General features: G+C 42.3%; 1 protein-coding gene across 1 annotated transcript; it reads left to right on the forward strand.

The window, feature by feature from the left end:
- Positions 1–319: 319 nt before the first annotated feature.
- Positions 320–12,412, forward strand: timp2a (TIMP metallopeptidase inhibitor 2a). Its single transcript, XM_034107502.2, has 5 exons — positions 320–738; positions 7,331–7,431; positions 7,519–7,627; positions 9,877–10,001; positions 10,532–12,412. Exons 1-5 carry the CDS (start codon positions 603–605, stop codon positions 10,727–10,729), a joined length of 669 nt encoding a protein of 222 aa, XP_033963393.1. The 5' UTR covers positions 320–602; the 3' UTR covers positions 10,730–12,412.
- Positions 12,413–13,544: the final 1,132 nt, after the last annotated feature.

A 13,544-nucleotide genomic window follows, 5' to 3' on the forward strand; every position in this document is an offset into this window, starting at 1 on the left:
GATTAATGAAACGACTAATCGACTATTCGGACTATTACTGTATATGGGAAACTCAGCTGACTGCAGTGACAGATTTGTGCCACACTTTTCTATCAATTGTATTCCTGTTTATATGCAAACATTGTTTATTACATTTTATGAGTTAAACATACATTATTACTAAAATATTGGGAATACCGCCAGTCACATATGGAAACTTAAGTATATTTTGAGATAAATTAAATATTAGTTTTTTTAAAGCAGCAGCTCCAGTTGTTCCAGCTGAACGACACAGCGCCCCCTGCCGGTTCGGCCGGTATTGCTGCGGGGAGGAGCCGGGCGCTTTATAAAACCGCCTTGACCCTAGAAAAGAAAACACTCCCTGAAAGACAGACAGCTGCAGTGCAGACACCAGCCAATACCCATCCCGTCACACCGGAGCACATAGCGAAACCTCACCGTCACACCGGAGCTGAGCACGCACACCGCCCGAGGCTGTTTACCAGGTGTCTGTCGGTAAACAACACACAGCGGAGGGAGGGGGGGGGGGGCTGCCGCTGGAGCTACACTGCAACGCATCTGCGCAGCACCGGAGAGGCTGAAGAAACGTCGCATCACCGTTTATGAAAATGCCGTTTAACGTTAACGGCATCCTTTGCACGCTCGCGCTGCTGTTGCTTTGGCGGGCGGAGGAGCTCGCGGAAGCGTGCAGCTGTGCCCCGGTCCATCCGCAACAGGCGTTCTGCAACGCCGACGTAGGTGAGTACAGCACCAGGGACTGTTGTGGTCTGTTTGTTGTTGTTTACCCATGTTGCACCAGGCTCCTGCGCAGATACCGGGAGCTGCCTGCAGCCGCTCAGTCCGGCTCCGGTTCCCGCTGAACGGGCTCAGTGAAGCTGATGGAAACCTCTGGAAAGCCTGAAGATGGAGGGTCCTCTTCAAGGCCACTGCCAGACTGCACACACGCAGATCCCATTGTCATGTTTTGTCTGGTGGTCATGTTGACAACAATACACCTTTACAATACAAAAGTAGCCATTTGGGAAACACAGAAAGAGAACGAGTATGTTGTTTAGGTGTCATGGATGCATTAGGGGCCAACAATACATGCAACATTTTTTTTTTAAAGTCCCCAAAAATTGATTAAAACATCACAACAAGGAGTTTAAAATGACCTGCAAGTATTATAATGACTTTTATGGTAACACTACACATTTCAATTAACAAAGTAGCCATTTGGGAAACACAGTAGCTAATAAAAAATGCATATTGTTGAGGTTTCATGGAGGTATAATATGAAGGGACCAAAACCCATTAGGACATGCACTTTTAAAAAAATAAATAATTTAAAATTAATTAAAACATCACTATAATGAGTTTAAAATCACCTGTAAGAATTATAATTACCTTTATGGTAATATGTCTTCTGATTTTAATGTAATATCTCAATTCATTGCTCTAAATCCAACAATAAGAGGACCTTACTGTTGTATCGCGGGGTGGAAGAGGCAAAGAGCACTATGTTTATGTACGTCAGTGCAACACAGGCTGGGCCCATCACTGTACATAATGTATCAGGTCTGCAGCGGAGGGTGGCTTCACCCCTCAGCTGCAGTGGGACAGAGCAGCGTCGCCTGGCTTTTGCAGGGCAACGTGGCACAAGAGAGGAAATAAAGAGAAGAGGATGGGAAACGCAGAGAGGAGGACAAGGGATGGAGAATGTGAAGAGAAATGTTTTTAAGGGTGGAGGGGTTTACGTCTAAACCACAGAAATAAGTCACACCGCAAGCTTTCCCACATTTCCATTCCTGCCCTGGTTCTTCCTGTGAGGGATGGTGCTGGGAGGAATTACAAGAATGCTGCTGGGGTTTTCCCAACTTTTGCTCCGGTGTAATGCAGGGACACACACTCGTACACACAACTACGGGCCCAGCACTATGCATTGTGGACGCTCACTCACACACACACACATACTCTGGCTACAAATGACATCTGGCTGTCAGTTTAGGGTGTGTTTTAGGAGGAAACGCAATAAAAGTCACAGTCCAAGTGAAAATATGTATGGTTGAGAATGAGAAACTCCTAAACCACACTACTTTGGTTCCATCTTTTATTCCTTCTCTAGAATCTGTATTCACACACATGCACGGGTGTGTGTTTGTGAATAGGATGTGTATCCCAGTAATTTATTATTGCAATCTGACATGTCTTTTTTCAGGTGTGACTCAGTCGCTGGAGCTGGAAGTCTAAAAGAGAGGTGTATTTGTGTCTAGTTGCTCATGTTGTTTTTAAAGGTGGTATGAGTCAGTTTTGTCAGCAGGGATGATGTACTTTCAAGGCACATGGGTAAATGTCATTGTGCAGCGATGGTTCCAGGGTGGATTTGAGGTTGACACTGGTTTTGGGGGATCTTAGAAGCAGAAATGTTTTTTTGCAGGCTTGCAAAGAATCATAATAGAGTTGGTTGTCTGGTTGCCCAGAATCTGTAGGCGGTGACTTTGTCACCAGTTATGTGGTCTGACAATTTGGTGTTTGTTTTGGTGAAATTGGATCCCACTTGTTTCGAGTTCACACGCATACTGTACATGCAGGGGCTGGCAGCATGAGTGTGTGTCACCTTCTGTTTTTCATGCTAAATGATGTGGTAGTTTAAAACCAAGCCATTAAAACTGTCATGCACCTACCACACAATCACACACACTCACTAACTGCAGAGACAAACATCCTCTTTTCATTTAAATCTGTTGCCCACAAAGGGGAACTTCCCCAGCAGCCCAGCCCTGCAATGTCCAGATGCTGGGCGTTGTGGAAGAGCAGAATCAACTGACTGTGGACATGCAACAACACACTGACTCATTTATAGAAATGGAAAATTAAGGCTGCAAAAATGGACATTTCAGCTCATTGTTTTGGTTTTCTTGCCCACATTTTCATTCAGTTATACAGCTCTCAATTAGCATCGTCTCCAGTAGCAGCAGGCAGCTGATGTCAGTGAAAATGAAACAAACACTGCACACCACATGATCAGCACTAAACAGCAGACGGACACAGTTAGCGACTAGCTGGTGAACATATTGGAGCATTTAGCAGCTTGAGTTTGTGGAGACCAAAAACAAAGCTAAAAGAGTATTGGTCTTCAATTCATAATGTTACCTGAACACAACTACAAATCAAAGTTAATGTTGCTCCAAAAAAAATCCAGAAATTAAAACACTAATCAAAGTTTATTACACTAGAAGGAAGGAAGCAAGAACAATAACAAAAAAGTTGATAATTATTTCTTGCTAATCTGACTCTCATATCACCTTGATACATTATTTATTTATTTGCCAGTTATTTTCTAGGTTAAACTGGTGCAAACAATAGTGACATTAGTGGAAAACATCCATCCCAGCTTCTCAAATTCCAAGGAGATGTCATATGATGTCTCATATTGGCAGTCCCAAACCTAAGAAAACTTTTTTTGACCATTTTAACAATGAATGGATATTCAAACATATTTGCAGATTATTTGTGTGTCTACTAATCTGTTTAGTCGACTAATAGCATCTCTACTTTGATAATGAAATGCTCAAAAGGGAATCTAGAGTTGTTGTCTTTGCTGCACAGGTCTTCACCCAGATGTGTTCGGAGGTCATGAGGACAGTTGAACTTCGTTTATGGGCAGTTTGTCTCTGGTTAAATGACAGGTTTAACAGAATGCCAACGTCCGTCTGGAGCTGGACAAACCACATCAGCGGTGGGATTGAATGGGGGGGCACTTAGGATGTGGGGCTTTTATACGAGGTATGCATGGAAAACATTGCGTAGTGCGACTGAAACGCATGTATAAGTCATTAAACATTGCCCTGGTTGGGGGAGTGGGGGAAATGTGGGTCACTTGGTGGTTTATGGAGGGGCTCCTATAGCTGGTGATTGACTGCTGGTGATCGGATGACTTTAGGATCAATCTGTGGTGGGGCTGGGTCTCCTGCAGGCTTCCCGGTACTCGTGCTGTTTTAGCTTCACGCTGTGTAGTCTGCTGCCTCCGCCACACGCTGTTTAGACTGCACAGGATGATCCGCTCTCGCTTTATTGCAGGGGCTACAACTCAAAAGTAAACAGCTTCACGTCTGCAACACAAAGGTAGACAGATAAACTCCCATAATAGCAATCCATGGTGAACAGCGGGTAATTACCCTTCAGTATTGTGTCCTGCTGCTGATTCTTTGCTCATTAGTTTGTGGCTCAGAATGAGGTCAGGAAATGAGAGCGGAAAAGGAGAGGAATGCAGGAGAGAGTGCCAGCCAGGTATACTGGTGTGTGTGTGTGTGTGTGTGTGTGTGTGTGTGTGTGTGTGTGTGTGTGTGTGTGTGTGTGTGTGTGTGTGTGTGTGTGTGTGTGTGTGTGTGTGTGTGTGTGTGTGTGTGTGTGTGTGTGTGTGTGTGTGTGTGTGTGTGTGTGTGTGTGTGTGTGTGTGTGTGTGTGTGTGTGTGTGTGTGTGTGTGTGTGTGTGTGTGTGTGTGTGTGTGTGTGTGTGTGTGTGTGTGTGTGTGTGTGTGTGTGTGTGTGTGTGTGTGTGGAACTGGGACCGGTGCCTCTGATAATGAAATACGTTTTAAAGCATCAATGCTTAAAGCCAACTTCATTGTATCTTGAATCACTTAATCACAGTCTCAACAAATATGTTGTCTCCTCCTTGTCCTTTGTTTGTAGTCTTTTATCAACAAAGTAATTATGTGATGATATCGAACAAACAATATGTAATGTTTTTGCCAGGATTCTTTTAACCAAAACAAAAACAAAATAAGGGGTTTGGTGCCATTGTGAAGTAGCTTAGGATCATGGGAGTTTTTGTCTCCAAACCACTGATTAAATCAGTTGACACTCCGATACAAAACAGTTCTTTATTAACACAGTGTTTCCCTCATGCTGGTTGTTGTTGCTCAGCTTTTTCTATAATAAATTAAATTCCTTCATCTGATTTAAATACTATGTTGACATGGACTCAGATGTGAACAAGTGTTTGGGAAAATATGGCTTCATCTGTGGATGTCGTCTGTCAGGCTGGTCTGGAAGACAAACTGAAGCCCAGGAGACGCAGTGGGGGGGGTTCTGTCTCATCTGTGTTTCTGTCCGATTCTAATTGGAGCCCCAGATGATACTTAGAATCAGACATAAAATATGCACCAGCTAAAAGAGATTAGGGGGAGAGAGGGTGGAAGCATGTAGGTAAACAGTGATGGAGGGGGGTGAAGGGTCGAAGGGATGTAGGGAGGGGATGGATGTGTGTGAAGATGGGAGTAGGAAAGGGAATGGATGGATGGATAAATGGAAGGGAAGGGAAGTGTGGGTTTTTAAATCGAGGACCAAAAAGGCAGAATGTGTTGACCAGGGGCCTCATTTATAAAGGGATATACGCTCAAAAAATGGCGTACGCCAGTTTCTACGCAATGTTTGCGATTTATAAAATACTAACTTGACAGGAAAACGTGCGGTCCTCCACGCAAACTCTAACCCATGCGTACGCACTAAGCACAACAACGGGAGAGACGAGAAACTGCGACACCGTTGGCAGAAGGAAGAATGGAGAGAAATATGTGGAAAGAATACCATAAACAAAATGTTACCTCTCATTTATCATATGAAGAATTCATTTTCAAACATTGATTAAAGCCAATCTTAAAATGATTAAACAAACGCCTGTTTGCGACTCCTCAGTGCACACAAAAACATAACTTGAAGAAATAAATAAATACGTTATTTAAAACCACCTCGAATATGTTGTGGAAATGTTTTCTAATAAATGATGTGGTTTTGCATTTCTATAGGTTGTACGAGCATGGTTTTATATACTACCATGTTTAATCATGTTTTATGCCGTTTGCTAAGACTTGATAAGTCGCTCATAAAACACAGGAGGTATGGAAACTAAGAACACCATATGTGGTAAATTGTACAGCTAATATAACACAACATTGGGGGGGGGGTTGAGACGCACAGGCTGCAGTGGAGACGCTGCGCACAGCTGATCGACAGCTGGGACACAAACCACCAAATACGAAAACATAATTCAGATCCAGTCGTCATGACTCCACTCCGGAGGGATTCCCCGATCATTTCTTACAGTCTCTCATCAAGGGGGGGTCTCCTGTCCCCGGTACCAACACACTGCCTGAGGAAGGCTATGTGTATTTTTTTTGTCATGAACCTTTTTCGGACCACTTATTTATTTATTTTGGTGACGATCCGACCTCCATGCTGCTACTCTGGTTCAAACTGCATCCACCAAACAATATGATTTATCTCGACCTCCCCAAAATAACCAAAATCTGACACGGTGTGAGATGTCTTTTTTAGCTGTTCTGTCGTCATTTCCTGCTCTTCTTCATAAAGTCAGTCAAAATGAATGAATGAGCGTTTCTTTGCCTATTTATAGGCAAATATGGGCGTTACGTGAAGTCCGCAAAAGCTGCACCGCATTTCGAGTCGATTGTGATTTATAAAGGGAAACCAGCGCACTTTCCTCGCCGGTACGCAATGTTTGGTGAATCGGAAAATGTCGGAACATTTCTGTACCTATTTTTTGGATTTCTACTACGTAAGCAACCGTCCCACGTGAATCCTACGCACGGCGTTATAAATGAGGGCCCAGGTGATTAGAGGTGTGAGGCGAGGCCCTTCTCCCAGACCTACCTTCATGATAACACTGACTATGAGGAGGAGGAGGAAGAGGAAGAAATGAGGAGAACAGTGAGAGACGTTAATTAACTCTGGGAGCCATGAACCCCCCATATTTGTGTCTGCTTCAAGTCGTAAACTGAACACAAGGGTCTCAGAGCAACAGCAGTCAACTCTGGGTTCTCTATTGCTCATATGTTCCATTCTGAATAAATGCTCTAGGCATAGTTGAAGCTTGATGTAGTCGCTGAGGCCATTAAACATGGTGAGAAACATGCCTCTGGCCCACTTTCTCTCTCTGCCTATCAGCTTTCAAGTTGAACTCTTGTTCCTTAATTCAGCTCCTTGGACAGTTTCCTGGTCATGTTTTGAAGCAGGAAGCTCTGCTGTCAGTTTCTCCCAAGTGAGAATGTGTTGATCTTCTGTTTTTTTATATATTATATATATATATACTTGTACACTATTTATCTCTGGGTTAGAAGACAAATCAAGACCTCATCTTGGAATTTGGAAATTGTAAAAAAGAAAAGTTTTTGATGATATGAGTCTTTATAAACCAAACAAAGAATTGATCCAAAGAACGTCTTGTTCTCATATCTGGTTGATTACAGCAGCGTTCTGCTTCCTTTGTTTTATTGGTACCATGTTACGACTTGTAATCTGACGCTGCGTTCCTCTGTTTCTTCAACAGTGATTCGAGCGAAGGTGGTGGGAGAGAGCGAGGTGGATACCGGGAATGATATCTATGGGAACCCAATCAAGAGGATCCAGTATGAGGTCAAACAGATCAAGGTAAGAAGAAACTGATTCGAGTATCGAACAGATGTTGCCTCCTTCACTCTGACCTTTGACCCGCTCGCTGTTTTTTTGTTGTTGCAGATGTTCAAGGGTCCTACCCAGGACATCAATGCCATCTTCACTGCTCCTATGTCTGCTGTCTGTGGTGTCACCCTGGATGTCGCCGGCAAGAAGGAGTACCTGATCTCAGGTGGGTACCACTGGTGAGATGTCTTTAATCCGCACACAAACAGAAATGAGTTTTTGTACAGATAAAACAAACATATGACACGTTAATGAGTGATCTATTTAAGGTTATTTATTGGTAGTTTTTTGTCACCTTTTAGATGAAGCCGGACTAGCTGTTTCCCAATTATAGTCTTTATGCTAAGCTAAGCTAACATCTCCTTGCTGTAGATCTCTCCGGCTCCAGAAACTTCCAGCAAGAAGGCATAAAGGTCAAAAATAGGTCAAATTCAAAATAACACTTTTAAATGTGTTAGTGTAGGCCAGGGGTGCCCACACTTTTTCAGCTTGGGAGCTACTTTTAAAATGACCACGCCCAAATGATCAACCTGCCCAACCTGCCCAATCTGTGTCGTGAGAGGGGGGGGGCTAGTGGACTAAACGGCGGATAAACTGTGGCGCGCTTACACTAATTGCACCAATAAGTGCATAATAGTGCGCCGCATTTGCGCTTCAGATGAGGAGGTGAGGCCCCCTCATAACTGCATGAACCCGTATGGCACAATACAACTCAGACTGGCTTACCTGTACGTCAATCAAGTGGCAAATGCCATAGTAAGGATGGATGATAGGCTAACTTTTCTTCTTTTTTTCAATGCCATGCGATCTACCCACACTACCCTTGCGATCGACGTATTGGGCACCCCTGGTGTAGGCTCTCATAACTTCTTATGGGCTATTATTGTTAGCTAAGTTTCAACCCTCAAACGAAAAGTGAAAGAATAAAAAGACAGACAGATAATCAGATTCAGACCTCCAGGTGTTCACAGCAGACAACCTGGGTAACTGTTTATGTAATTATGGGTAATGATAAGCTGCTGACTAAACCCTGTGGAGACTGGGAGTGACCTTGTCTGTCGTGCTTGAGTTCCTGAGAGATGTACATTTAACTACTTTTTATCTTATCCATGAGGGGATGAGGACCATGAGATAAAAATAAAGTACTTCACTCTACAACAGTACAACCTGAAGGGAGCATTTTTTAGTGCTCTGGATGTATTGTGTCCATGAGCTTTTATTTAAAGTTACTTTCACAGATGCAATCTTAAACTTTAAGGCTCCTTAAACTCCAGTGTGATAAATTGTACAAGCCACTTATGTCATTTTTCCAGACGGATTGTTTCGATCGTGTGAAGTGGGGTTATATGAGGTGCTAGTGATACTGTGGGGCAGCAAAACCTTGTACGGTAACCTTAAAGGCCCATCTAAAAAAATAAATGTCAGTTATTTATTGTGTGACTTAGATGTTTAAAAGCGTAGGTTTTTGATTCACCAAAAGTCAAACAAAAAACAAATAGATTTTGGCACTGGCTTCGAAGAGAGTACAGATAATGGCTGCAGTGACCCGTGGAAAAGGGCTGTCAGACAGTAACGTCAAGTGGTCAACATATTTCAAACCTAGAGTACACATGAACTGGTGGCTTAAATATGTTTTTCTGCTGTCCGTGTCTACAGCAGTGCATTGCTTGGTTTGATATCAATCGACTTGTCCAACCACCACCAGAGTTATGAGCATTTTTCTGAAAATGTCAAACTATTCCCTTAATGTTTTATCCACTGGAACTGGCTGATATTGTGACAGAAAGCAGTAGAAGGAGACGTAGTACAGCAAATAGAGCATTGTGCCATGCGTGCTCTGGTTTCCCTATCGCAGACAGATGGACCCGCAAACACTGGGCCCTAATTACAGAGAGTTGTAAGAGGAGGAACTGCTGAAGCCAGTGTTTCCTCTCTCTCTCTCTCTCTCTCAGACTGCAGGACTTGAGCAGTGGGAAGTGGGACAGCGTTAACTTTCTGCAGACTGCGGCGTCTTTTAAAACCATTCATCCTCTTTCCAGTTTTAAGGGTTAACACAGTTAGAAGAGTGCCAGTGAAACGTGAGTCAGTGCTGTAAAGACAGAGAACATGTTGGGAGTTGCTCTGCAGACGTATAGCGGTGAAGTGAGGAGAACACAGCCTCAGCAGATCTGTAAACTCAAGTTGAAGTGTATTCTTGTTTTGACTGGCGCCACTTGTGCATGAAGCAGAAACGCCGGCTTCTCTGTGTTGATGCCTGCAGGCACAGATTGGATCGGTTTTACCTGGGAACCTGTTGCCTGACACTAGTTTGTCCTTAAGTCAAATGAAAGCATTTATATGATGCTTGTATGATCTTGTTAGGACTGACTTTTCTTGTAATTGATATGGTTGATCAAAGTCTTGCTCTTTTGGCAGGCAAGTCCGAGGCCAACGGGCGCATGCATGTGACCCTGTGTGATTACATCATGCCCTGGGACTCCTTGAGCAGCACCCAGAAGAAGGGCCTGACCCAGCGCTACCAGATGGGCTGTGAATGCAAGGTAAGGCGGTGGAGGAATGCTGTGTATGCATGCTTTAACTCCCTGAGACCCACCCGCTAGTCAAGATAGTGAGGATGATATTTATTCAGCTAAATACTACCTACTTTTTACTTACTGCAGTGTTGTCCTGTGAAATGCTAGGGCTTAGGTAGGCAATGGCAGACTGTGCCACTTTTGAATAAATAATACAGAGAGATAACTACTGGATTTAAACCCATTTAAGGGCTATGGCAGAAAAGAAAAAAAAATAGAGAAAGTTACAAATTATAATAAGAGTTACATAAATTAACATAATTGTAGATAAAAATACAAAGCGAAGTTCACAGCGATGTGATGAATAGCAGCTATCATAATTAAAGAAATATGATATAGTGTATACTTTTTACATATACTATACTGTTATTGTGGTTTCAAATAATACCCCACCCTAACTGTAAATATAAATGACAACCGCACCAGAAGTTGACTTAACATGACTCCACAGACTTTGCACACAGTTTACGGAGAATGTCCTGTGTGTGTCTCTGCAGATTGTGCGCTGTCCTTCTCTGCCCTGCGAGATCTCGGCTCCTGAGGAGTGTCTGTGGACGGACATGATGATCGAGAAGCAGGTGCACGGACGCCAGGCCAACCACTACGCCTGCGTGAAGCGGGCGGACGGCTCCTGCTCCTGGTACCGCGGCATTGCGTCGCCCAAGAAGGAGTTCCTGGACGCCGACGACCCTTAGTCACGAGGCAGGCCTGACTGCCCACTGTCTGGAAAATAAATGTAAACGATTCCATTGATATTCAAGATAACAACATCATATTTTTGATTAAAAAAGGCAAAGCTAACGTGTCTAATATTACCTGCCGGTCTGAAAACAACCTTCAGCCTCTCTCTGTATATGTTGTCCGTTAGCATTCCAGTCAGAGAAAGCGACCTCGGCATTGCTCATTTTGAACTGAAGAGGTTTCGGAGGTTCTTCTCAGACACAGCACTTCTTTAATAACAAATAAAATGGCATCATGAGACATAGACTGGTCAAGTGATGATGTAACTTCCTCCTGAGGCTGGCGTCAGGAGGACATAAATTCTCGGTGAGACAGAGCACTTCCTGCCCCGCAAAGCGCTTTAACAGCTCTCTACCAATCGGACGATCATTTGTTTCCCATCGTGTTTCTACTTTTATTACCTCATTCTCCATTTTTATCCCAAAGCCAAATTCCAAGTTGCCTTTTTTTTTTTATAAATGATTGTCTCGCTCTCTCACTATTAGTTTCTCTCTCGTCTTCTCTGCTGGTACACCCGCAACACGGTTTTCTTTTAAAAGAACATCTAGCATGGCTTTTCTGGTTTCATTAGGTGAAACATCTTTTTTTGTGGTGATTTTAAGTCTGCAATCTTCAAAGGCCTCACTGGACCAGTCTATGCTGTGCAAAGATCAGCTCTCTAAATTGAAAAAAACCTGCTTCCCGTCCAGCAGTCAAATAAAAAAAATCCTAAATTTCACATCTTCATTCCTCTTCATTGTTACCCCCATTTTGTAGCTGTACAGTACCCATGCATATACTAGTTGTATTGTTACTTGATGATTATTATTTACTGCATTAGAACTAGATTTGCACTTTTTTGAGGTTCAAGTACAAGAGCCTAAACACTCTGATGTGACATTTATCATAGTTAGCCCCGACCGACAGATCCACCTCAGGTGCAGATATCTCCTATTTTGAGTGCTTTTGGTGATCTATATTCACTTATTTTTCCTATGTTTGTCATCAGATCAATTTGAAGAAAAACTAAAAAAGTGGCGCCTGAGAGGTTGGGATAAAAGGGATATTTTTGCAGGTTTAATGTGTGAAAGAGAAACAAAAGGAGCTTTGTTGGATGTTATTTCAGTGTCTTTGTACTATCTGTTGATTGTAAATGCCAACAGCAGTTTCATGATTTGCCAATATATTCTCGCAGATGGTTTATTTCATGAGTAATAAGGTATTAACATGCTTACTGTTAGCTTTCCTGCTCTTTCCAGTTATTAATGAAAGCTTTTTGTCATAGAAACAGTGCTGTTTTATACTCCTGAAGCTATCAAAAAAATCTATCTATGGAGTATTAGAGGCATAATTTATAAGTAAACTCTTTCCATTTGCATTACTTTGTATTTTTTCAGTGTTATTATTATACCTGTCATGATTTGTGCGTGTTTTCGCTGTCTTTTGTCTATGATGTTGTAATGTCGAGGTGAGAAGGTCCTCTTGCGCTGGAGTAACGTGAGAGTGAGAGAGATTAACCGTGTTTGGAGAGGTGTAGAGAAATGAGAAATGGGTACCTTGTGTTAATAGAGGACTGTGCATGTGTTTGATGCTTTGTGTAAGTCCAGGCGAAGGACAAAATATTCAGTATTATCAAATAAAAAACATGTTTGAAAGAATGAATGTCACCTGCGTGAGTCTTTTCGAGTGTTGAGGGGATGCAGGTGTGTGGACCATAGGTGTGGACCCAAAGGGGTAAATATTTGTAATACTTTTACTTTGTGCTGTTAATGAAACAGACACATGGCGCTGTCCTGTTAGTGAAGATTGTTAAAGGGGACGTGATGAAATGCAAAAAGTTAGTGGGGGAAGGGTGTGGTGACATGAAAACCGACATGTTGAGGTAAAAACTGATGCAATTGAATAACAAGAAATATTTGTGGGTTTTTTTACAGGATAGGCTAGAGATATACATTTTAGTTATAGAAGATAATGGTATTTAATACCCCAGAAACAGGGTTTTATCTGGGACAGTTAAAACCGTAAGAAACAAAATGTCAATAATTCTCATTAATTTCAATCTTGATAGTTTCTCTGTCATGTAACAGTTTAGTTCTTAAGCGCTCTTTGTCAGCTTGCTAGCACCTATGTGATGCACTACTTTGACTAGTGGGCCTTTATGCTAAATGCTAACGTGTTCCTTTATGCTATGCTAACATCAGAATGCTAATATACTCACAAAGGCAAACCTATTGTTGGATAGCAGACATAATGTTTACCATTCCAATTACCGGTTATTATTTTGCTGATTTAGTTAGCTAGCTATACCTTAAATACGTTTTTGTGAGAAAAATAAGCAGAATAAAATGTAATGTATAGCCAGGCTACTGTATATAGCTGAGTTTTAAATAACCCGAATATTACATTATTTCATGGTAAAGGATTTAGATTTTCTGTGTGGTTATTCATATGATAAGTATCATTACATGTATTGTTATTCAAATATGTATAATGTAGCCAACCTTCATTACAAATGTTAAGCATTCAAACTTGGCCTTCATTTGATGGCTGTTCCTTTCCCTTGGAGGTTGTCAGCGTGTGAGCGGACACACTTCTGATTGCAGAGGCTGCGAGAAGGGCAGACAAATGCTCTTAAAGAGATGTGGTAATCGACTCAACTAGGAAAATATTTGAGCAATGTGCATGCAGAGCCCAGCTCGGGCACTGCAGCATCTCTGTTCATTCTCTCAATAATGTAAAACAGGATTGTATGTAAGAATCATCAAGTGTCAGAGGGGATTTCATTTTTCT

This window comes from Pseudochaenichthys georgianus, chromosome 19 (assembly GCF_902827115.2).
Source record: "Pseudochaenichthys georgianus chromosome 19, fPseGeo1.2, whole genome shotgun sequence".
Classification (NCBI taxonomy): domain Eukaryota; kingdom Metazoa; phylum Chordata; class Actinopteri; order Perciformes; family Channichthyidae; genus Pseudochaenichthys; species Pseudochaenichthys georgianus.